The sequence below is a fragment of the Columba livia genome, chromosome 1 (assembly GCF_036013475.1).
Source record: "Columba livia isolate bColLiv1 breed racing homer chromosome 1, bColLiv1.pat.W.v2, whole genome shotgun sequence".
Lineage (NCBI taxonomy): Eukaryota > Metazoa > Chordata > Aves > Columbiformes > Columbidae > Columba > Columba livia.
In genome coordinates this window covers 138,824,037-138,848,624 of record NC_088602.1, presented here as the reverse complement: position 1 = coordinate 138,848,624, position 24,588 = coordinate 138,824,037, and the positions used below count along the sequence as shown (strand labels likewise).

The following is a 24,588-nucleotide window of genomic DNA, read 5'->3' as shown; positions in this document are numbered from 1 at the left end:
CTAGCAGTACCTTAAATGAGTAAGTTTTTGAGGATCGAAGCAAAATCAAGCAAGTTGTAGACCTGGCTGTGTTTTGGAGAAGCCTGTTTCCATTTTGCAGTCTTCAGTGTCACTCCCCAAACATTTGGGTCAGGCATCAGATCCAGCTGCTCCCAACCACAGGCGCAAATCCTAACCCTGTGAGTGAGTGACACACTTGTGCTCTGGGGACCACAGAGAAGCTGCCAGTCAGGAAAGCAGTTACTGCACGACAATTGCACCGTGGAGAAATCAGGGCCGCGGAAAAAAATAGTCAGTTTTAATGATCAGTCAGCTATGTGTGTCGACTCCCCCGGCTCCAGCGGAATTCCCTCCTTACTTCTGGCGATAATTGCAATGCTGCGTGCAGAAAGGTGACGCCATCTGAAAAGAGATGGTGAAAGGGAAGCGGCGATGCTCGTTTCCCCGCTCTGGAGCACCGTGGTGGCCGGCAGAGCCAGAGCCGGGCCAAGGGTGACCCTGGGGGTCCATGGCTCAGAGGCACGTTGGCGGCTGTCCGGAAGAACGTAATGATTTCTGCAAGAACAGCACCAAAACCGAGCCTTTTAAGAAAATACTTTTGTTTTTTTGTTGAGTTGGCATGTTCCAGCAGAAATATTTTTTCCAAACAGTTATTTTTAAGGCTGAACTTCTGCCAGGTATTCTGGAGAGGAACAGCCAGGATAGTAGGACTACGGTCCTTCTGTGTACAATTACCGTGGCTTTCCTAGCGCTACAGGCAACAGACCCCCTACTTGTGTTCTATCATGTGTTTGTCTATCTGCAGCTCAGAAAGGCAAACCAAGAATCTTTTCCCTCAGATTGACAATTCTGGGTAACATTTTTTAGGTGTTGACAGGCTTTTTTCCTGGTTGTATAGAACAGTTTCCTTCTCAGTCTCCAGGCCAGTTCACTGTCCAAATCACCAGACTAACCCCAAAGAAATCTCACCATTTCAGGTCGCTCCTTCTCAAACTGACCAGTCTGCAAGAAAGAAAACAGCATTTGTACCACCCCACTCTCAGATTATGTTGGAGGACACTGGGATCCTTTGCTGTATCAGGTATACTGCACCAAAATGGCTTTCCAGGATGTGCATGAATAAAGATAAAAATTAAACCCTTCAGATGGTGAAAATGAGTATTATTCCACTGGCAAAGGCAGAACACGTTTCACATGACAGCCATGTGTATCATTTAACACGCGATTTACATCTCACAGCCACACCTTTGGCTTCAACAGAGATGTGTTTGCCTCTGACTTCTCTTTGTAGGTAAAAGAAGTTAGAAACAAAGTGAGTATGAGCAGGAACATGACTGACCAGTAGAGCATCAACAGAACATGAGCTTCTCAGTTCACAAATCACAGGCAGTAACCCACCCCCATGGCCACTTGAAAAGTGGGAGTGTTGGCAAACCTACATTTTCCAGGGCTGTGAAGACAAAGTATTCAGGAAATGGAGAAGGGGTTGACTGTACTGTCAATCCCATGAGGAGTTCAACTTGCTACCTAAGTACACATTGAACATGTGAATAAAATATGTGGGGCTTTTCTGTTATTAGTCTCCTCATGAGTCGATGAATATATTAGAGTTTATATAGCTCTGAAAGATTCTGCGATGGATGCTGCTGGAGGAGGGCAGCACACACAGATCATCCGCACACATCTAAGTGATATTCATTTATGGAAGTTTTTTATAAGAACTGTAAAGACCCCCCTCAGTTAATGACATTGTTCAATCTTCTTACATTTCTTCATGGATTCAGGCTAGAAAAGTATTCCCTTCCCCCTTTGGAGCTTGTTGCTAGAGGCATCCTGATAATCAGACTAATCTTGGGACCAATTTTCAACTCCTAACAGCTCAGTAAACTAAAATGCTCAGGCAATTTATTCTCTGTATATTGTCAGCTAGGTAACACTTGATTTCTCATTCCATGACTGCATTTTATTGTTTTAAACTGAAATCCAGCATGTGTGTTTCCAACAGATTATCTCCATAATCACTTTCTTTTTGCTATGGAAATGATCTGAAAATTGTTCTTTGATATGAGAAAAGAGTTCACAAGGCCACACTGTACAAAAGCTCGAATCATGCAATTATCATTTGTAAAGAGAAACTGTTATCAAAGTAACTGCAGGGGACACCTCCAGGACTCCTCTTAGAGTCGGGAAATTTGAAACGTATATTTCGCTAACATGAATTTCACTCCAAACCCTTCTGAATAATTCATGAGAGCTGATTTAATGTCATAGTTAAGTCTGGCACTCAGGACAGAGATTGGGGGCTTCTGCTGCAGATGGAGGATTTCGCCAGCTCCTTTGGGGTAGCAGGGACAGAGCTGGGGCCTCATCACTAGGAGGGATTTGCTACCCAGGTTGCCTTTGATTTGGGAAAGTCTCCGTGACAGGCAGGCTTGCAGGGAAAGGCTGGAGAGGAGGTGGGTGCCTACCTTCTGTCTCAGGCTGCCTGCTGGAAGGCAGGAACGTAAAGGGGAGCAGGAGCCCCCTGTCCCTCTGCCCCACCAGCACTAATGTCAATCAGAACCAGAGCCTCTACCTTTCGTAGGCAGCATCAAATTACTCCCACAGGCACATAACAGACATGATCTGCTCTGTCAAGGAAGAAGACACCTTGACACGAGAAAACGCCATTTTGTTCTTCATTCCCTTAAATGAGAGGAGCTACAAATTACTGGAACAATGGTAGTTTACAAAGAACTGAAAGGAAGACCTGCAGTTTGGCATGTGACCAAGACCACAAGACTGAGTCTGGTTTTAACTACCATCTTGTGTATCTACAGGCAGGCAAATTATCTGAAGGGATGCTCCTTGCATCTACTTTTTACTTGTAGTAGTAAAGGGGCCAGAGGCAGCTGTGCCCAAGGGCTTGCTGGACCAGCATGACTGCTGCTGCCAAATTCCCACTCTCTCCCTGCCTAGGATGGGTTGGAGAACTAAATCTATGAGGTACCACCCAGGCACTGGGGACTTTCTGAGCGAAGCTGACTACCATGAACTCAAGATTTCACCCCATAGGGCTCTGGTGTGTTAATGTGCTAAAACTATGCAGGACTCACATTCCCATTACACAACGTCGCCTGAAAACCAAATGCCATTTGATGTTGCCAGATTTTTGGAAGAGGACATAGAGAAATTGAAAACAACCCTTTTACAGGACTTCTCAGCATTTAATCCCAAAGCTCTTTTCTAATGCCAGGTGCTCCTTCCTGTACAGACAGCAAAACTAAGGTGTATGTATTATAAGCAAGGTCAGAGAGTAGCAAAATACTCAGGTTTTGCTGATTCCCAGCCAATGAGGCCAAATTCTTCCCCTGTAAGCACAGGGTGCTGATTCATTAAATCATGCTGCCAAGTCACTGACCTGCATCAAGTGTAATTGTATTTGTTTTCCTTAATACAACAGGCTATGGTGCTGCCACTGAGAACTCGGGTATAAAACTGATTAGCTGCAACACAAAGCTTTACCCTTGGTAATCTCATTTTGCTGAAATACAACAATCCTGAATCCTTGTTAATTATTCTCTTTGTATTATGCACGACTTTGTACTGAAACAGGAGTCATAGGTGGTTACTACTTACAGATATTCAAAAGCCAAAAAGTTGTACTTAAGACATTTGAGGAACTGGGGAAAACACACGACAGTGACGCAAAAAGTTGGTCGTAATACATCTCGTTCTAAAGTCTCTGTATTTTTCAAATTTAAATCATTGCCTAATGCTATAGACGACACCTACTGGGCAAATGAAGGCCTGGCACATCCAGCATTCCCCAGCCTTCTGAATACTTAGTTATTTCCCTAAACTGCTGACAGGAACAAATCCTCTTTACTCTCTACAATCAGATTTTGTTGCACCCCTTACACAGGCAGGCAATTTGTAACTGCTAAGAGAAAGGCCAAAAGTACAAACCCTCAACTCGCTAGAACCTAGAGGATAAAAAGTGGCTTTGTGTTTGCAGAGCAGGGGATGCCTAAATTGCCCTCCTGAGACTATTACTTTTATTGAAGTCTAAATAGTCCCTCTGTTTTGTAAGCTTTGTAGAGAAGCAGGAACACCAGAACATTAGGGAAAATACCGTTTACTTTTTCTTACCACTGGTTAATTTCCTTTTGTTTGTCAGGCAACTATAATGATAACTTCGTTAAGGCACCCCATTACCAATCAGTGTTGAAAAATGAAAGAAGCAGTGTGTTGGAGTTCATCAAATACAAGCAATATTAATGGCATAGTTAGAAAACACTGAAAATTCTCCTTTTGTGATGCCTAATTATTCACATTGGGACTAATAATAGACTTTCAATGTATAAAAATGATATTAGGTTTATTATCCAAGTTGTTGCTCTTATTGTTTTCTAGAGAAACTGATTTGAAGAGCAAATTTCTATCAACTCAAACTGCAAAAGTATGCAGCCCAAACACCAGGGGTACTCTTCTCAAAGTTAGTCTATATTCTGTATTATGCACTTACTGATATAATGCACTGATTAAATTCCGAGTACTCCGAGAAAAGAACCCCATAAGATTATTGCTCCCCATTTGAACTTATCATGAGAAAAAAACTTCCACACACTTTGCATGTGCAGCTATGGTGATTAACTGCATATATTAGATATTTGCAAGCATAATTAGTTAGCTGTCTGCACAACTCAAATTACCCAGGAAACACTTGATTCTCCATGGTAATTGCAAACCTGATGTTCCACAGCTGCCCACACCTTTTTGTGTAAAACCAGACACTCAAATATATGGAAAAATAGTCAGAAACTTTAGTATCTTAAAAACTGATTCCATCTTTATTAACTTAATACAGAATTTTCTAAAAACCTGTATTCAAATTAAAAAAAAAAAAAAGCTGTAAATTCAGGAGTGGTCCAAAACTTAGCTGTGCATGGTCCCAGAAAATAATGCCACACATAAGGTCTCCAGATTCCCAAAGAAATGACAGATTGGCACGTGGTGTCATGATTTTTTAACATACTAGTTTTTGTTAGCTGCTCAAGTTTAACAAGGGGATTCACTCTGACCTATTGGTCTTCGAATGTTCCTGTACATATTCTCCCTTCTTCCCCATGTGATGAGAATATATGGGGCAGTGTGCTTCTCCCAACATCTTTGGTATTTGGAAAGCTATAGAAACTTTACTCTGTATTGACAGTTTTCTTGGCAGGAGAGATCCCTGAATATAAAGCTCCCACCAGTTGAGGCACAGAGGCCTTTCTTTCCCTCAGGATTTCATATTCTACTCCATTTTCCTTTCTTGGAGCATTAAGGTAAGATCTCACCAGGCACTGTTCGGGAGTTGAATATATTAGTGTAGAAATCTATCAGTAGTTCCGTGAAGAGATTCAGAGGTACCAGAGCACTCAGGGAGGCTGTTCCTTTCGACGGCCAGATCAGATTCAAACCAAAGACACAGGCCAGGCTGGATGCTGTCATTCTGTTATATATGCTCTCCTGTGAAACCTGGAAAAACATAAACAGTTACATGCACACACTTGCCCCAGAGAGTAAGAGACAAGACATGATCCTGTATGGAAGATGAAGCAATGTTGGGAGTAGAGCCTGGCCACAAGTACATCATGTTGGCTTCTTCACAGCCTCAGGGCCAACCATGCAGCCAAGAGCTATGGGGGCCACTGGAGTCTGTGTCTCTCAAGTACAAGACCAGTTATCGGTAAGTCAAGCAAAAAGGCTCAATTGTTTCCTTATGGTAGGAAAACCAATTGTTTTCGATCCTTCTGTATGGAATCTATTGTTATCTCTGCTGGGGGACAGGGAAGGACAGCAGAAGCAAACAGCTGTCCCATCTGCTTGGGTACAAGGTCCTCTACAGAATAAACCTCGAGGACTTCTAAAGTTGTTTACAAGGGTTTAGAAGGATTTTTTTTTCTCCCACTGACACATCACTTCCAAGTACCTCCATATCCACCCAATTATTCTGAAGCAACACAGGTGAAAATGGACTGTAAGTAAAAAACACAGCACTGAAATCTGTTCTGCACCTGGATGATGTGTCCTACTTCTGTCTGTGGATGTGAGCCCAGAACTGGGTACCAGGAATATTTTCCTCTCTCTGTGTAAGCTTGGCAGGGAATTTGTGTGTGTTTTGCTGTCTTGCGTTGTATAGCTCGTATCTGAAGCTCCATACAGTCTGGGTGTCATATCTAACAAGTTCTCTGTTATTGTAAAGAGCCAAAAAGCTGAAAGTGTTCTTGAATCCTCCTGACCATTCAGCCAGTTCTTCTCAGTCTGATGGTTGCAGTTGTTGATCAATAATCTATAATGGGAAGACCACATAGTCAGGTTCCTCTGAAGCTGTCATCTCAGCACAGAATGGGGAATTATGGGGCAAAATCTCCTGTGTATTCTTTCTGGCTACAATTTCAACTGGAACAGGAAAGCTAAAACTTCATTTCTCAGTGCTCCTCCATTTCTGTCTTTTGCCACAAGGCCTCCTGAAAAGGCAGCTCTGTAGTACTGCGAAATGTCTCAGGGCACTAGAGGAAAACCTAAGAAACATTACGATTATGTGAAAACTTCTTACCATACGCATAAACTCCAGTTGCTTCTACCCAGTAATGCAGGCTTCATTCCCCTCTATCTCCTACAGCACAGTCCCAACCTCCTTGGTGTTCTACCTAGCAAGGAGCTTGTTTGCCCAGCCATGAGGGGATATAACATCCTTTAGACATGCACAGGATGGAAGTCTTTTACTTAGGGGACATGAAGAAGCACTTACATGCCAAAAAACGTAGTATTTTCTTCCTAACTGTATTAATTTTTCCAATAATAGGAATTCTTTTTTCCTACGTGATGCTACTGCAGCTACAAATATTAAAGGCTTTAACTGTTTTTAAGGTCATGAAGCAGGGCTGGATAAAGGAAGAGGTATTAATAAGGAGATATTGGTACCATAAGCACCGTTTCAGAGGATTGACTTCACAACTTGAGAATAAAAAGTCGTCAGATTGAACGGCAATGCCTGCCTCATGACCTTATGCAAAACGCACATCATTCTCTCTGGTGTACGAACCACATACAGCCTGCTGACCTTCACATACTGCTCTCAATGCACTATTTAACTACACAGAAAAAACAACAAGCCCACCTTGTTCATTTAATCTGCTTCAGATGAGGTTAGCTCCAACAGGAGTTCATTATACTGCAGCAGTATAGCAAAAGCTAAGCTACTATCAAAATAACTGGTGAGGGAAAACAATTAGGACATCAGCGAGTACCCTGTTAATAAGGAGACAGAGACCTAGGTATTACCCTGAAGGTAGCTGGACAATGACGCTGGTGTTTGGATGCTGCTAAATACAACAGTGTTAGGGACTGTGTTCCAGCCCTTGAGTCAAGGGGTTCACACTGGCTGTATCCACGCTGTGTAATGTTGTACTGTGAAACCCCTGTAGATCGAGGACAAATTATTTTTTGGTGTATCTAAATTTCAGCTGGAAATCTCAAAAATAACACAAGAGCTACAGCCCACCACATTGTGTTTTCTATAGCACAAACCCAAAGATATGTACTGTATATCCTAAGGCAAGAACCTTAAATTTATACAGGGCAGGTACTCTGTGATGGCACAGAAGCATGTGGTGTAGTCCTAGGGGACAGTGGAGGGTGGAAGGAGCCAAACCTACTGTGGTTGTCTTTCCTCACTTTTTGGGAGTGCTCCCTAACACACTCCACCCAGCAAGTCAGATACAGGTGCTGTCTTCAAGCGCCAGTTGAAATGCACCCAGCTTAACCTAGCTGCTGCCTTTGAATGCCACCGTTTTGGCCCAAAGCATCAGCACTGCCACTTGCTGGTAGAGCTGGATTTGTTTTTTCTCTTTAAGTCAATTATTTCAAACAATGCTTCTGACTCCGAGATGAAGTAATTTCTTCCCTTATTGCTCTCTACTACTCCCTGAAAGGAAGTTGTAAAGTGGAGGGTATTGGTCTCTTCTCCCAAGTAACAAGTGATAGGACAAGAGGAAATGGCCTCAAGTTGTGTCAGGGGAGGTTTACATTGGATATTAGGAAAAAATTCTACGTGGAAAGTTGTCAGGCACCGGAACAGGCTGCCCAGGGAGGTGTCGGAGTCACCATCCCTGGAGGTGTTCAAAGGCATTTAGACAAGGTTCCTAGGGACATGGTTAAGTGCCAGAATTATGTTATGGTTGGACTCGATGACCCTGAGGGTCTCTTCCAGGTGAAATGATTCTGTGATTCCCACCCGCCACTACTCTGTGAACAATTCAAGGAGATGGTCAATGTTGAAATGATTAACATAACTACCCATGACACAGTCTCTCCCCTGAGAGAGAAAATCCTTAAGATAAAATGTATGTCATCTGAGGCAGAGCTACACTGAGCCTTACCTCTGAGTCATCAATCAAGCTGACATTTAGGAATCCAAGGGAGACACATTTCTTCACTCCAAAATGCAAAGCAATCCCTTCCTCAGCAGATACGAGAAAAAGTGTGCAACTGAATCCAACTCTCTCCACAATAACCTTTGCTGGCTTATCAAGGGCTGCAAGCAAGGAAGCCTTGTCACACCAGTCACAATGGCTTCGCTCATCCCCCAGGGGATCAGGCTTCACATCTTCTCAACCCCCTCACTACTCCAATGCCAGATTTCTTTCTCAAACAACACGAACGCATGCATTTTGTCTACAAGACTCATAAGCAGCTGATGTTTTCTCCCAACACTAGACCATGTTAAGGGCAGCATGCAGTCAACCAACCTCTTCATGGGCTACCCCTCTGAATAACTGCACTCCAAAGCTAGGTTCTAGCTAAGAAATACAAACAACATCTTTAGCATTTGGACTAACCCCCTTGACTCCTTCTTTGATTCCCTCACGAAGTTAGTAACCGTCAACTCTGTTTCAAGTGAAAATACACTTGCTCTGTCAATTTGACAAGATAATAAAAGACATTTCTCCAAGGACCCAGAGCATATCTTTGAAGGAATCCTCTGAACATCACATAAAAGTACTGCAACAAAGCATTACACAGCTCCAGTTTGTTGTTTTTTCCCCCCCTTTCATTGGAACATATATAGAAAAATCATTAAATAATGACAGCCTATAGTGAAAGTCACTTGTACATTGCAAAACTTATATCTGGGAATAAACACAGAAGATGTAGTGCCATATCAACAAATGCAAAATATGCATCTTCAATATCTCACAATAAACACCCAGCTCCCCCCAGCAAAACTGTGACGATTTTTGGATTCCACATACTTGTATCCCAGGACCCTCGTGGATACTGCAGGAGTGAAACCAGACAGCCACCACACTACCTAAAGAACTTAAATACTGAAATACAAAGGGTAGAAACAGCCAATTACCACCATGTTTTAAAAATACAAGGACATCACCATCTCTTTGGCTTCTCAATCGCAATGCTGAAAGGAACTCCACTAAACATTTTCGAAAGAAAATTACTAGATATTAAAATGCCCCCACAAACTGATTGGAAATATAAGTTTCTACCCCCCACTCTCAGCTGCTGTGCAGATGTGCCAACTGCTTGTATCTGCTCATGAGGCTTAGTCATCTAATCCTTCCCAATGTGCCTCACCATCTCCAGCCACCCTCAAGCTTTGCTGTTGCTAATTACACTTTTCAACTGGACAAGCAATTGAGACAAAATATTAATTCAGAGTATTTTTCTTCCAGGTTTAACTTTGCTGCTTTGGTTACATGTCTGAAGCACAACACATGGGCCCCCAAACCTTGTCCATTTTTTCTACTTGGTCCAAGTTTGATGTTTTGAATTTGGCAGGTTTTTGCAATGGTTCTTCCAGCCAAGTCAGCCACCCTTCCCCTGCAACAGGCGCAACTGTAAGGATAGAAACAAGCAGCAGAGAGGTAGAGGGTGTAAGCATAGAGAGGGGGCTGTGTCAGCTAGTATCAAAATCAAATACATGACTGCAGAAGCACAATCTAGATAGTATTATTGTCTCTACAAACTTTGCCGATTGTTTAGCTGTAGACTGTCATAGAAAACTACAATTATAGTTTTCTACTAAATGGTTTCTGGCTTCAGAACTGGTCTGCCTGCATGTTCGTAAATCCACTTCACTGCACGTCCAACATGAGGCTTGTAGAACACAAACACTTGTTTGTGCACACTCATGTCTTGGGAAACCAGCTGAGCAAGAACGGACATTTTTTACAGACCTAATTCAGGGACTGACTTGCAAAAAACGATCTTTGTTTTCCCTCTTGCACCTGGTTCCCTAATCCTGCCCAGGGACCCCAGTCCACTGCAACTCCAGGGGATCCTGCCAATCCCTCTCTAGTGGCCAGACGCGCTGCCAAGTGGAGACAGACAGCTTTGGACCTTTCACAACACATTGGGCTCATTATTACTGGGAAAATCACTGCTAATCTACAGTTAAAGAATTTGGATTCATTTATAAAATTCAAGTCTTTTACTTCTGCAGGAGTTGCACTGTCTTGCTGTAGCACCCTTGGACTAGAAGGAACTTGTTTCATTAAGTAAGGGGGTTGAGACTGCAGAGAAAATGGGGAATTTTTTTTTCTTCTTCCACAAGCCTGTATCAAACCTGGAGTGTTCAAAACCCGTATCTAGTCATTACAGTTCATCCCACTTCATGAAATTACCACAAGTACCTCTTGCACTACTCAAGGCTGAGCTCATGGAAGAATTAAATTGCCTCTTACATCTAAGAAGGTTGATGCTTGCAGGTAAAAACTAGGATTATTGGTAGAGTGCTCTGTTAAAGTTCGAATTGTGGCAGCTTGTGCAGCACACCAATCTGCAATGAATAGAAATCTCTAGCTCCTAGATTGTTTCATGTTCCCTTGACCTTTCCAAATGCAAATATTCCCTGAGACATTAAGTGTGTAAAGTCATGGATCAGCAAAAATTGCAGATCTGAGCACTAGTATCAACTTGACGCTGTGCTTTACATAACAAGGCATACTCAAAAATAATGCTATGTTCTGGTGCCCAATTACAGAAAACACTATGTAGTACTTTTGCACACCTCATTAACACCTCAAGTGCACCGCTCTTAAGAAGCGTGTTGAGATGGTGCATCTATTATTGGAACAAAGTCACTTACACGATTCATAACGCTGAGGAGAGATATCAGTTGCTAAAATAATAGCAAACGAAGTGCGGATTTCCTTAATAGCTTTAGAGTTCACCTAAGCAACAGTAAATGAACATGTGAGTATTACAGGAACCTTGCAAGTGCTCTCTGAGTGAGGGTCAGATCAATGTGTTTCCTTTAATCTTGCTTTTCTCTAGTGTTTTCATAGAAGAAAGGATTAAATGTACTTCTTTCTGAAATACACTGCTGGCTAGAATATGTAGCCCAAGAACAGTAATTGAGGGCTAATTCCCCCCACTGGTGAAAATCAGCATCATTCCACATACATGCTTGCTTGGTGGGGTCTTAGGACTTCTGAGGGCTGGACTCCAGCAGGGTTAGACTAGATGACCTTTAAAAGTCCCTTCTGACCCGTACGATTCCATGATTCTGTGATCACTTTATTTAGGTGTCAACTACCCCATGATCCTCAATTTTAGGCCTCTTGATTTAAAAAATGCAATCTGGAAAAGGCAATGCATTGGATAATGCAGAAGGGAGGGAAATTCACACTCCTGTTGCTGTCTTTTCCTGCACACAAACTGGCAACTAAAGGATGTCACTAGGCTGACTGTAGAACTATTTGTAAAGGATGTCCCCCAAGCCCCCACACTACTGAGGTTTCCAGAAGTGGGTTAAAAAAAAATCAGCAAATTGAAAAGTAGGACAAAACCCACATGACTTTATTAATCCTGAAGCATACCAAAAAAACCTTGCAAAACGATGTCAAAGTTTTTACTTTAACACTGTAGTAAATTACTGCATGAAAGGCTATTTTAAATAGAAAATGTTATTTGTAAGATTTAATATAAAATGTTTTGCTGATTGTTGTTCTAAAGCTCATTAATACTTCCAGAATTTTCTAAACTGACACCAATTTGGTGTTTTAGTTGCTCAAGATTTATACTTTGGAGAAAAAAGGTGATTACACCTTACGCCTAGTTATTCTCTGGCACTGAAAATTACACAACCACTATTTCCAGGCTTTTCTTTACTCCAAAATAGGAAAAAAAACCCCAAACTAAATCAATAGTAAATAATTTTTTAGAACGGGGTATGAATATGGAGTCAAGGGGACGGACTTTTAAATATTCCAATACAGGCATAGTTCCATTTAATTTTACACAGTAGTTTTCATTAGATGTAAAGAATTTCAAGGTGAAGGGATGGCCAGATCACCGTTTAGCACTGACTTCCATTAGAACTGGAAGGTTCTGCATCCTGAGCTCACTCCACTGGCATGTACTGCACAATCACCTCGCCACATTTTTAAAATTCTTCAGTGTTATTTTCTATGGAGATTTTCAATGCTGAATTACCAGAAACAGATGTAGAAAGAAAAGACTGGCACTACTTTGGAAATTTTGTCTATACTCACCATATGGAGAAAGCATATCAGGTATTTCAGAACAACGTAATTGTGTTCAGGAAGTCCTTGAATAATTTGTTTACATCTGGTGACTCGTAAACTGCTCTCCACACCTGCAATATCAAAGTCAGTATTAATTTCACTCAAAACCGTCAAAATATCGCCAAGAAATAACCCCTTATTTATATCTGCTGGAATTTGGATATCCATCTGTAAAACCAAGCACAAAATTCTGCTCTACTAACCTCTATCACCAATGTAACAGTTAGGGTTATCCTTTTAAATGACTCTACCATATTTTCTATTAGTATGTATATGGCTAAGAGTAACTTTCAGAGGGTTTTCTCAGTTCAGGGAAACAGCCAAAATAACTTTTTTGCTAGAGAGGACTTTCAAAGGTCTTGATCTGAATCTCATTCTCCACGCACTGAATCCAGACATCTACATATTATGCCCTAATTTTGTTCTTGCTCAGACACAGTCCTGTCCAAAATGCTCTTTTGGCATTCTACTAACTTCAAAAACACTTCTGCAGGAAACTCTTTTGTCTTGGCAAAGATTTGAGATGGCTACTTGGGTGGGTGAGAATTTTCTAGAGATGAACCTAAGCAGGTTCATTAACTCATTCTTACAGATGGGCAAAACCAGAACTGGACCCCGAACTCCTTGCATCATCTAGATAGCCTGGGTGAAACTTACACTAACACTGGATTATATTTCAAATGCTCTTCCAAGTGGCTTTTTTTCTGGGGGGGTGGTGGGGAATATTGTAATTATTTTAGCACAGGAATTTTAACACCAATTGGAACATAAGTCTAATGATGACCACCATGCCAGACTTAACCAGCCCATTTGCACTGGTGCTTTTTCTACGTATGTTCCATTTCTCTCTCTCCCTGACACAGCCAGAGGTGTGCATAAGTATGTGTGCATGCACAAAATTCCAGCACGTTAAGCATTCCCTTAAGCTGAATTAAATACATGAAGCTATAATGTGGTGAGCTGACATTTTTCCTACCACAAAGCTACCAGTTCCCATAAAACACAATAGTCCGAATCCAAAGAATTTTTTGTCAGCCTTCTGCCTAGTAAATAATGCAGGAAGTGTAGCAGTATTTGGTAAAGGAACTCTTGTTAGCACTTTTCATGACCAAAGAAGTTCTTTGCCAATTATAATCTTTAAGGTTTTATTATTTTTTTTTAGCCAGTCACTCAGCTCATTTATTTCACAGCTCCCATCAATAAGTCTTTAAAAATACATTTCAGATGAGGCACTGAAAATAAAAGTTTCACTATAATTTCTAAGCACTGTAAAGCAGAGTTACTGTATTTCTGCGTTTGCAGGTTGAGAGATGTAATAGATACATCACACACCGCTCTGGTGTCTTCCAGAAGACAGAATGAAAATTTTCAAATCATCCCAAGACAGCTGTCTGCAATCACACCTCCTCAAAGCTCCCTTTCACACTGTCTCCGCAGAGAATATGCCTTTGCTGCAGTCCAGCTTGGCTCTCAAGCTTAAGATCTTTTAAAATCAGGACATCACCACAGCAACAAGATGAGACAGTGGACATCACGCTGCATAGCAAGAAAGCCCAAGGAGAAATTATCCTAAACCTCCACTTTTCAATGTATTTTGTCAACATTTAAAACACCGGGAAACAAAAATGACAGGGAATGAACATTTCATAGGCGCTTTGCTAAGCAAAACCTCCCAGTGTTCCCAGGACAAAGCAGTGCTCTCAGATTCTTTTCAGGCTTATTCTCATTTTTCACTTTGCTCTATCACAAAGTAATATTATTATCGTGTCCAAAAAGTCAGCACAAGATTAATTCAGTAAAAATTAGCATTCATACATCATACACTCCTTTTTCCAAATTTCCCCTATTCTTTCCTTTTCTGAGTGACTATCCTTAGTCCCTCCATTTCTATCACCTTCCTGTGAATAGACCTGTTTTTCTCAATACCCTGAGATATTTATTGAGTGAATAGATGAATCCTTTATTTGGAAGACAGTGATCTTGCAAGGAGCAAAACAGCACAGAACTTCAGAGGATTTTGAACTTAACCTGATTAAGTATTTTAATGGAAATACGTGAATAAAGTTAATTACATGAAACAGTACGTGCAGATGCTAGTGATGGGCACAGTACAAGAATTTTACCCAGAATACAGAATATCTAGGTACAGTAAACTTGCTGTATTTCTACACTTTGGAAATATGTAGCAATTGAGATTTATCCCCAGCCTGAAGTATTTTAGTGCCCTGCCCCAACAGCAATGGTCATTAGAGTGATGATAACCTACACTTTGCAACAGCATCAGCCCGTGGTTACTAGAGGTATGCTAACAAACTGTGTTGGAAGCCATACTGCACTCAGACATAATTTCCTGGAAAAATGTGTGCTTGTGACTGGAAGCCCTATGGGTGGCAAAAGAGCAGACTCTACAAGTACTGGGTACCAGCTCCCATATATCCTCAGATATTTGAGCCCCATATATTAGAGAGTTGCCTTACCAGCATTATAAACTTCTACTTCCTGAAAAAGGCCACATAATTAAAATGTTGTAATTTATAGTTCTATGTGATATCAGATCTTTAGACAATCAATGTCTTCTCATGGCTTTAGATCCTTTCTTCCCCAATATTTTATCCCATGGGAATTGTTGCAATAAAAACAATCCCCTCCCCACAACAACAACAAAAACAACAACAAAAAAGGGAAGATGCATACAAATGACCAATTGAATTTTGTTTCCACAATTTTGCCAATTCTGCTGCTAAAACTAAAGCTGCTTTGATGTAATTTGTACCACTGAAACCGCCTCATTGCTGTGCCATGACATAAAAATGAAGTGAGAACTCTGACCCAATTCTTAATAATACAGTATGATATGTAGATAAACCAGTAAAGCTTGTAATAAAACAGGTCTTGGTAACCCTGACCACCTTGCTGTGGTACAGATTATGAGGTTGCCCAACCATGGTTGCAGTGAGGCACTAACAATATTATATACCCACAAATGTGCCATGGTTACCAAACAGCAGTGATTACGAATTAGTCAGGTCTGTTCAACTTGCTCTATAAATTTTTCTAAAATTTATACTCACTGGTGATTCCGAGGACATGGTCATAACACTCAAACGTTAGTAATGGCTGAGGGAGTTCCCTAAGGAAAGTCTTTAGGATAACAGCAGGAATATGGATATCATGATAATCATCAAAATTCACAGACTTGCCTAAAAGGAGAAAAAGAAGAAAAAAGGTGTTCAATTGTATGTTTTACTTTTTCTTTAAACTACTGCTTAAAAACCATTTCACAATACATTTTGAGCAGAAAATCTCTTGGCTTTCTGCTGCCAGTAATTCCTGGCATTTTATTAATCTTGCTATAAGCGATTCTCCCCATAAAGACATTTCATAAAATGACTTCACAGGGAAATCAGTGACTTTCAAAATTACTGCACTACATTTCATAAATTATAGGTAAAATAATATTTCTTTGCCATAACCATGGCAAAATGACACAGAGACATTATACTTTGTAACTGCAGTAAAGCACATACAGGCAATACGAACGTTATGAAAAAAAGAGACCATTTTTGACTCAAACCTTGTTGTTCATTAGCTGCTCTGGATTTTGTAAGCTCTGGTCTGACATCAACTGATGACTTGCAACTCAGTAAGCATTAAGTGCCTGATGCTATCTTTCAGGTTTCTGTACTAGTGCTCTTATTATTTTATGTTCCAAAGGGTGTTATGATTAACTAATTATAATATAAGCTTACCCTGATTGTAAAGTTTCTGAATATCTTTGATAGTCTGGATGCTGGCTGACCTTCTGAAGAGGCCCTCTACTTGTAGTCCTGAAAAAAACAATTAATGCAGGTCTCACCTGTAAAAGTTATCACTTTCTTGTTTTTCTGTATAGGTTCAGTCAAAAACAGAACACTGGGTTTGGGAACAAAGCCACTTGATACACACATTTTTTGGAAATAAAGTCCTTGAGAATAGAATGGAGGATCAAATAATGTTTCAGCATCCTACAGCACTTTCTTTAACATGTCTCTTAGAAATACTGCCACCCTTCCTTAAGTGTTTTAGAGTGCCTTGCTAACTATAATTTTTCTTTAAAAGTAGCTTTCAATTGCACCTAATGACGTGGAAGCAGGAGATTTAGATTTACCAGGCTGCTTATGTACCCACTCTCAACTAAGCCTATCTGAAAACTGAGCCTTGAACCATGCCTGTAAATCTGCTATTCTTTTAAACTAAAGATTTAAACCTTTAGCAAGCTAAAGAGTGTATTTGCAAAGACTCCCTAAGCTCCCCCCTTCTGTCAGTGGGTGAGGCCACCCATTAGGCTGAGGGATGTTTCACAGGATCTTTGGATGGAGGAGCCTGTTTCTGAGCACGGGAGGGATCCTGGCCTTCCCAGCCTAAAGGTATTTTGGGGCAGACGGCTGCTCCTTCCACCTCTCTCTGAGAGCCAGTGAGACTGCCCGCGGTATTTTGAAACACCAGATTCTAGTCTTGAGGCACTTCTGAAATATTTATTGTACATCTCCTGAAGGGCATCTATCTACTTTGCTTTCATGTCTTGGAGTAACTGAAATCTGACTTCAGCTACAGAGGAAAAACTTCAATAAAATGCATCCAATCAAGGATCTAATTTGGATCACCGCTTTCAAGATAAGTTATTTATCTGAATTACTTTGCAAACCAGGATGAGGACAAGAAGTGTTGCTTTTCTTGAAACTTGTAGCAGTTTTTGCTTTTGGATTTGGTAAAATCATCACATCTCTATCTCTTTTATTTTCTTCAGTTTGTGCTGTTCCTTCCACCCAGCAGGTAATGCAATCTGGCTCACATATAGTCTCACTTGGAGATTGTTGATGGAAGCAGAGTAATCTAAAATATCAGGCTCTGCTGGTCTGATGCAACACAAAATTGCTGATGTTTTGAGAAGAGTGGCAGACTGCCCACTGACTTGGAGGGACTGCTCTATGTGTCTTTATGTGCGTGTTGGAAGATCAGATTGACTTTATTTTTTTCGTGCTTATCTTTCAGAAGGTAAGTAGTCAGACTGAAATCAATGCTTGTGTATTTCAACTAAAGCACACATGCATCTATTTGCATGACCAAGAAATCTTCACAGTGTTCTAGAAAAATGTTGATTCATACATTAATAAAAGCTACCTAGTCATTCTTGTAAATTAACCCAGGGTGCATGGATGTTTTATGCAGGTGAAACTAGTAAATTAATACAAAATTTCTTAAAGAACTCATTCCTTACAGAATAATGTCTCATTGTTCATATGAATTTAGATCAGTATACTAAAATAATTATGTACTATTGAAGTAAATTTTCATAGATACATTTCTGAGGCTTTTGCAAAGAATCCCAAACTCTACTTCAAAGTGCTCCACTGACCAGATTTAGAGGCTCAGCTGGAGTTCAGTTGAACACATCTCCTAGTTACTTTCTAAGCATTTATGCCCTTCCCTCTTAAATTCCAGGTTGAATATTAAAACTTTAGCCCATGTACTCAGTTCTGAGGGAGTATATCATCTCAAACTACAATATTCAAGAAGGACATGTGTGGTTACTAAAGGAACCAAACAGACAATAATTATGATCTATTTGACTGCTTGCTTTATTCCCAACCACGTCATGTTTCAGTTTGATAAAGTTACAGCAAATGGCATCACTGTAGTAAAACTGTTCCATTAGATTTATAGCATAACCTGTCTAAAGATGCGGTTTTGCAAGTGGCAGCTGTGAACAGCTGTTTCATCAAGGCATTGCCCCCAGCAAACCAGAAATACAATGATTTCTTGAGAATCTGTACAATATTCTGCTGGCTGTCAGTGGACTAGAGGTTTTCCTTAGAAACAAGTCTTTCAGAAAATGGACATCATAAATGCTTGCAATTCAGTTTGCAGGAATTGGTTTAATAGTTAATGCTTTAATCTGATATGAATCTCACTGTATAAACTACAAAGTAATAAATATCAATTTTTAACATGTTTATGCCTTTATTGGCTAAGCTTTCAAGGGTCTAATTAAAGACATTAATCTGTAGTGCAGACAGCAGCTGTACTGCATCCCATCAATGTTACCGTAATAGCACATAACACTAAGCTCTTACTGGATACGTTTCTTAGAGGTCTGAGAGGGAAAATAGCAACTTTTATCCTCATCTGCAAAAATGTGGGAGACAGGTGATACCTGTGCTTCTACCAGAACTCATTATCCAGGTCAGCTGAAACTGAATCAATACACAGCAATTTGTTTGATCACAGGTGGCAATAAGCCAACTACCAATGCAGGTATCTCCAATGCTTCTTACATTTGTGGGTAACCTATCTAAATGACATGACACTAATTAAATGTATGTTAGTGCAATTGTTAGGAAAAAGAAGCTATATTTTCCTTCTAAAGTAAAAGAACTGCAACAGTAAAGAGCCACTTTTTTTTTTTTTCCCCATAAAAGATGCTCACACCAGAAAATAATATAGCAATCTTTAAATGAAGTATGGGTCATAACTTCAGCCTACTAGTAAACAGAAATATGAGTCAACAACAATTATGCTATTTAAGGGTAAAAATTATGAGCCTGGGTACAGAGACAGCCCTTTTGCAACATATTTTTCTGACTTCTGTGAAGCATATGAACTGAGCAGGATGATATTTTTTAAAGTATGTAAGTCTATTAATAGCTCTCAGTACTTTCTGTGTTTAGGCAGGGCAGAGAAAAGCTCACTGGAAAAATGGTTTGAATTATGGTGTTTCCCACACCACATAACCTGAACAGTATTAGCGAAGGTGCCCAACCAGAGTCTCATAATAAGAGATGGGGGGTGGGGGGGGAGGAAAGGGACCTGAAGCCTCTCGTTGGTTATTCTACTGTGAGGGATAAATACACAGCCTTATACACAGTCACGTAATACTTTCTCCAAATCTGTCTCTTCCTTTTCAGACATGAGGGGAAAAAACCCCCAGTTCTTGGAACGACTATAATTAAACTAACACAAGGTGCCCACACTAAAATAAAATCAATCACTTTGATCATTTTCTTCCATACAAAATACATGCCAGAGCCACCAGAGTTACAGGATGAGGAAACAAAACTGGCTGAAGACAACCCTGGTCACTGCAGCTCAAAGCATTCCTTTTTGTCCTTTTAAAAAAATAATTTTAAAATAGCCTATTTGATTTTTGCTAGTAGTGTTCTTCAATCAAATCCAATTTACAGCGTGACTCATGTCAGCTGTGTCTTTAAAGAGAATTTTTTTGTGTGTGTGTGTGTACAAGTTGTACTATTTTGCCATTAATAGCATGGGTAGCAGAGTCCATAGAGAACACCAGCCCTGGAGCAGCAGCGCTTGCCAGAACACTGCTGGGGGATGATTGACACGAGCAGCCAGCCTGGGTTTTCCAGTTCTGATAAACACGCAGCTGCATGTCACTCACATATCCCATCAATGCCGCAGAGCCGCTGTGGAGATAACTCAGCATAAACTGCTCCCGACCCCTCACCAAAAAATAGAAATAGATATAGAGATCAGTGGACTTTTGCTACCGTGCACTAAACTCTCCAGACCAAAGAGAGGGAAATATTGTTTTAAATATTAAGTACTATACGGAAAGACACAATATGTGACCTGTGAGGCAACCATCTGTATTCAATGAAAAGCGATTCTGTGATTGAGAACTTAACTGAGTAATTATTTTTCAGTAGTCATAAATGAAAACAGGCAGGCACTTCATTCCACATTGAAATAAGATGGCTTTTACCAGAGTCGAGAAAATTTCACAACGCAATGACACAACTGTGTCACATTCCGAATTAATAAACTGTTGCTAAAAATACTTAACCCTCTTCTACCTCCCCAATCAGTTGTCCCACGGGAAAGACACAGAAAATCAAAACTGATAAAGAGAAATTAAAGCAACACATGCAGTCACATCACCGAAAACTTGTCAAAGGAAGAGAGATGAGAAAATTACATTCTTTTTCTTTCAATCATCCTTGATTTGAGGGTTGCTGGCATCAAAATTCTTTGTTAATTTGTCTGCTTTCAGCAGAGAAATAGCAAAGAGTGAGCATCTGAATTCCTTCTGTCCCAGATTGAGTTTGGAAATTATTTATTTATTTATTTAGTCTGGGGTCCTGCCAAATCTCAGGAAGTGTCCATCCTGATTTGGAAGCAGTTTTCATTCTCATTAATACAACTGATTTAGACATCTTCTGGCAGATCATCTAATTCTAGTAAGATTCCCTTTTAAAAATCAGAACGAATTTATTTCTAATATGAGGACTGATGAGTTTATAGCATATTTTAATTATTTCTAACAATTTTCAGTGTAACATCTTACATGCCCAAAGGGGTGGCAATTGTGAACTTTTATGCTTAAGACAAATTTGAGATTTTTTTGTCTAAAGGTAGAATACAGTACAAGTTTGAGGAGGAGATTGCACAGCCTTCCCTTCACTTGTACTCTGTGCAACGAATACAGAACAAGTGAGCGTGATGTCTGCAGTTCGTGAAGATGATTTGCACAGCAGGAAGATGCCCAGCAGATCAAGGGCAGAGGGGAAGAGCAGGGACAGTTCCAGGCCCACCCCCCCGAAAGCAGCAGCAGCAAGAATGTAGAACTGTGCATCCCCCCCAGAACCCAAAGTGTATTTGTATCCTTACAGTTTTGAACAGCACAGTGTCTAGCCTTTGGATTTATGAATGAATATTCTCAGTCTACACTTGGCACCTCAGAACGTAATTTATTTTCAAAGCCTCAGCATCAAAACCACAAACTGTGCTTATTACAAGGTTCACTTTTAGTTGATGGCACATGAACCAGTCTTGGGATTTATCTAATCTCCACAAACCCTAGGTAAAAACATTCATATGAAAACAAAAGGGCCAAGAACTCAGAAATGTTTATATGGTCAATGTCAAGCTTTCCTGGTGTTGCATTTTTAAAAGATATTTGATTGATCACAAGAAGTGGAGGCCAGGAGGCAAGCTTGCTAAGCTGCTGCAATCCAAACATATTCAGAATGCATAACCATCCATCTCTACCCATTCTGACAACCACCACCAGGATGTATTCATTCACATTAAAAAATGGAACCAAAACTTTCTCCGTCAGCAAGATTTGTTGTGCTCCATGGAGGGGATGAGGAGGAAAGATCAATCACTGTTTATCACTGCTTCTGCTATTGAACAGATAAAGTACAGGTTTAGTTGTCACTATAATCATACCATAGCACATTTATTACTTTATCATTAAACTTCTATAGCATGGTTATTACCATTTCATTTAGAAGTCTTAGTCATCACCCAGGACTCTACCACTCTCCTGTGGTATCACGAGCCAAGAGTGAACAAAAACTTTGTGCTGCAAAGCACTTCCAGTCAACAAAAGAGATGAGGTAAGAGAGAAAGGCCAAGCAACATGGGCTACTGTGAAATAATTTTCCTATAGGGCACAGTTATCTTTTCTGCTTCATAATTCTGTAGTGTGATTCCTTCACTGTGAGTTTACTGTTCAATCACTTCCAAGCCACTGCTAATCTCACATGGTCTCAGTTCTCTATGCAATTTTTTGTAGCTGTTTCCTTATATGGCCATTCTATAGAATGCAACTGTTATCAAATTTTGGAAAATTTAGTAATAATCCCAGCAGGTTATCTTAGGTTTTAAATTGTTTAAAACACAGACAACCATGCTCTCTAAAACAAAACACATTAATAATCCTACCTACATATTTCAAATGCTGTTTTGCATAAGACCAATAAAAATAGCAGTATATTAATATTAAAGATATGCTTGAACAACATTCCTGTCCTTTGTAACCTATCCAGTATCCTGATGCAGGTTTGAACAGTGACATTTATACCTGCTATAATTAATCAAATATCTCCTTCAAGCTATTGCCCAACCTCCAGATGCTGGGGAATTTGCAACCAAAATATGGATTTTGCTGTGCAGTTTTATTTTTAGTGTGTACCAGTTAGTACACTCAAACTGCAGGTCAGAGTTCAAAAACTAAGAGACTGTGGTGACCTGTACTAATACAGACCAAATAAACTAATAAACACCAAAACCACCATCCACACACCACCAAACTTTTCATTTATTACAATACCTTATATTCAATCTGTAACCTGCTTTTCTAGAAAAAAACAACATGTAAGTAAAAGACATGAAAGGCAACTTCTGCTGTGACATCTTATTGAAGTGTAAGAGCGGAAGTGCATTTCTGAATCCTGAAGCCTAGGAAGGATGAAACTGCTGTGGAGGCTGGGCAGCTCTGAAGCGTTGGTCTGAGCATCACCAGCAGCTTCAGCCACCGGCAAAACCCTGTACCTGGGCACTACAGAAGCCATACAAAGATGCATCCTTTGTAGTGTGGCATTACTTATATCCCTGGTTACCAAAATGTTTGGTTAGAAGTGTGTCGCGGTCTAACCCAAGCTAGCAATACAACCAGGATAGCTGCTCACTCATCCCCCTCCACACCCCCTGAAGAGAGAATCAAAAGGGAAGGGAGAAGCCTGGATTGAGATAAACACACTTTAATAAAATAAAATTATAATACACTACCAGTAAATATATATATATAAAATAGAAATAGAATATAAAATAAAAGACAATCAATGCAATTCCTCCTGAACTTTGTCACAGAATCACAGAATCGACTGGGTTGGAGAAGACCTCAGAGATCATCGAGGCCAACCCTTGGTCCAACTCTAGTCCGTTTACTAGATCATGGCACTAAGTGCCATGTCCAATCTCAGTTTAAAAACCTCCAGGGACGGTGAGTCCACTACCTCCCTGGGCAGCCATTCCAATGCCTGACCACTCTCTCTGTAAAGAATTTCTTTGTAATGTCCAGCCTAAATTTCCCCTGGTAGAGTTAAAGCCCATGCCCCCTTGTCCTATTGCTGACTGCCTGGGAGAAGAGACCAATCCCCACCTGGCTAGAACTTCCCTTCAGGTCCGCATCAAGCAGCCAGTCCCAGGAAGCAGCACCGGTCCCAAAGGCGATCTCGGAGAGAGAAAAGTGGAAAAAGGCAGAAAGGCCCAGAGGCCTCTGCAGGATGGCAAAAGGCCTACTTAAATGTTCTGAACTGAACTCCCCTGGCTCTGACAAAAAGAGTGATGAGAAGAGAATGTGAGAGAGAGAGAGACTGGAAGATCCCGACTCTCCTTATATATGAACCATGACACTAATGGGATGCAGTACTCTTATTGATTGCTCTGGATGTCAGTCAAGCTCTGCCCCATCCATGGCCCCTTCTCGCTGCCTCACACCTGTGGGCAGAGCGCTCAGAGTGTCCTTGGCTCTCAGACCAGAGCAATTAAAAACATTAACTTTGTGCTGGGGTGTTATCTCTTGTTCTCAAACTAAGTCCAAATAATGACCATGCTAGCTATGAAAAAGAAAGGTTTCTAACCGCATGAAGAAAATGAACTCATTTTCAGTCAAACCAGCACAGAGTGACAGCCCCCATTTGCAGTCTCCCTTCAGCACCAAACAGTTTGCTGAGGACACATGGAGGCATATTTATCAGAGAAAGAAAAATACTGCCCTGTGGCATAAACTGGGCTTTTTGGAGGAAAGGGCCTGTGAGCAAAGCATTTAGATCATTACTGCCAAAGGAATGACACCAGGTTAGAAACACATAAGGATTGTTCTGACAAGAGAGTGAATATTTAATTAAGAAAGGTAATTTCTCATGGCATGGTAGAAATAAGGTAGTATATATATATATATAAAAATCATCTTATTTAGTGCAAGTGCAAGTCAAGCCTTGCATTTATAAACTAGACAGATGAACAGGTGGTTGTTTTGAGGCTGAGCATAGAAAAAAAAAAAGTCCTCTGGTTTGTTGGTTACTATTACAAGAAGATAGCCACAGATGTGCTGTGGTAAACCTACCCTTCCTTTTCAGCCTGATTAAACCATCAGGTGGGTTCAGGATGCTACTGACACATTATTTCCGAAATAAAGAGCACTTCTCTGGTTTAGTCCAGAGGA

At 40.5% G+C, this 24,588-nt stretch overlaps 1 protein-coding gene across 4 annotated transcripts in view; it reads right to left on the bottom strand.

Moving 5' to 3' along the window:
* Window positions 1–4,809: 4,809 nt before the first annotated feature.
* ARHGAP8 (Rho GTPase activating protein 8) overlaps window positions 4,810–24,588 on the bottom strand; it is an 86,720-nt gene continuing 66,941 nt past the window's right edge. For 3 of the 4 annotated variants that reach the window (XM_005509531.3, XM_021297328.2, XM_065032932.1), the window contains exons 10-13: window positions 16,325–16,402; window positions 15,647–15,775; window positions 12,543–12,646; window positions 4,810–5,502 (exon numbers count right to left, since the gene is read on the bottom strand). In XM_005509531.3, the coding sequence (XP_005509588.2) occupies window positions 5,305–5,502; window positions 12,543–12,646; window positions 15,647–15,775; window positions 16,325–16,402 (509 nt within the window). In that variant the 3' untranslated portion in view covers window positions 4,810–5,304. Of the gene's footprint in view, window positions 5,503–9,714; window positions 9,883–12,542; window positions 12,647–15,646; window positions 15,776–16,324; window positions 16,403–24,588 lie in introns of those variants that run through there. The other variant, XM_065032947.1, reaches the window with a different exon arrangement.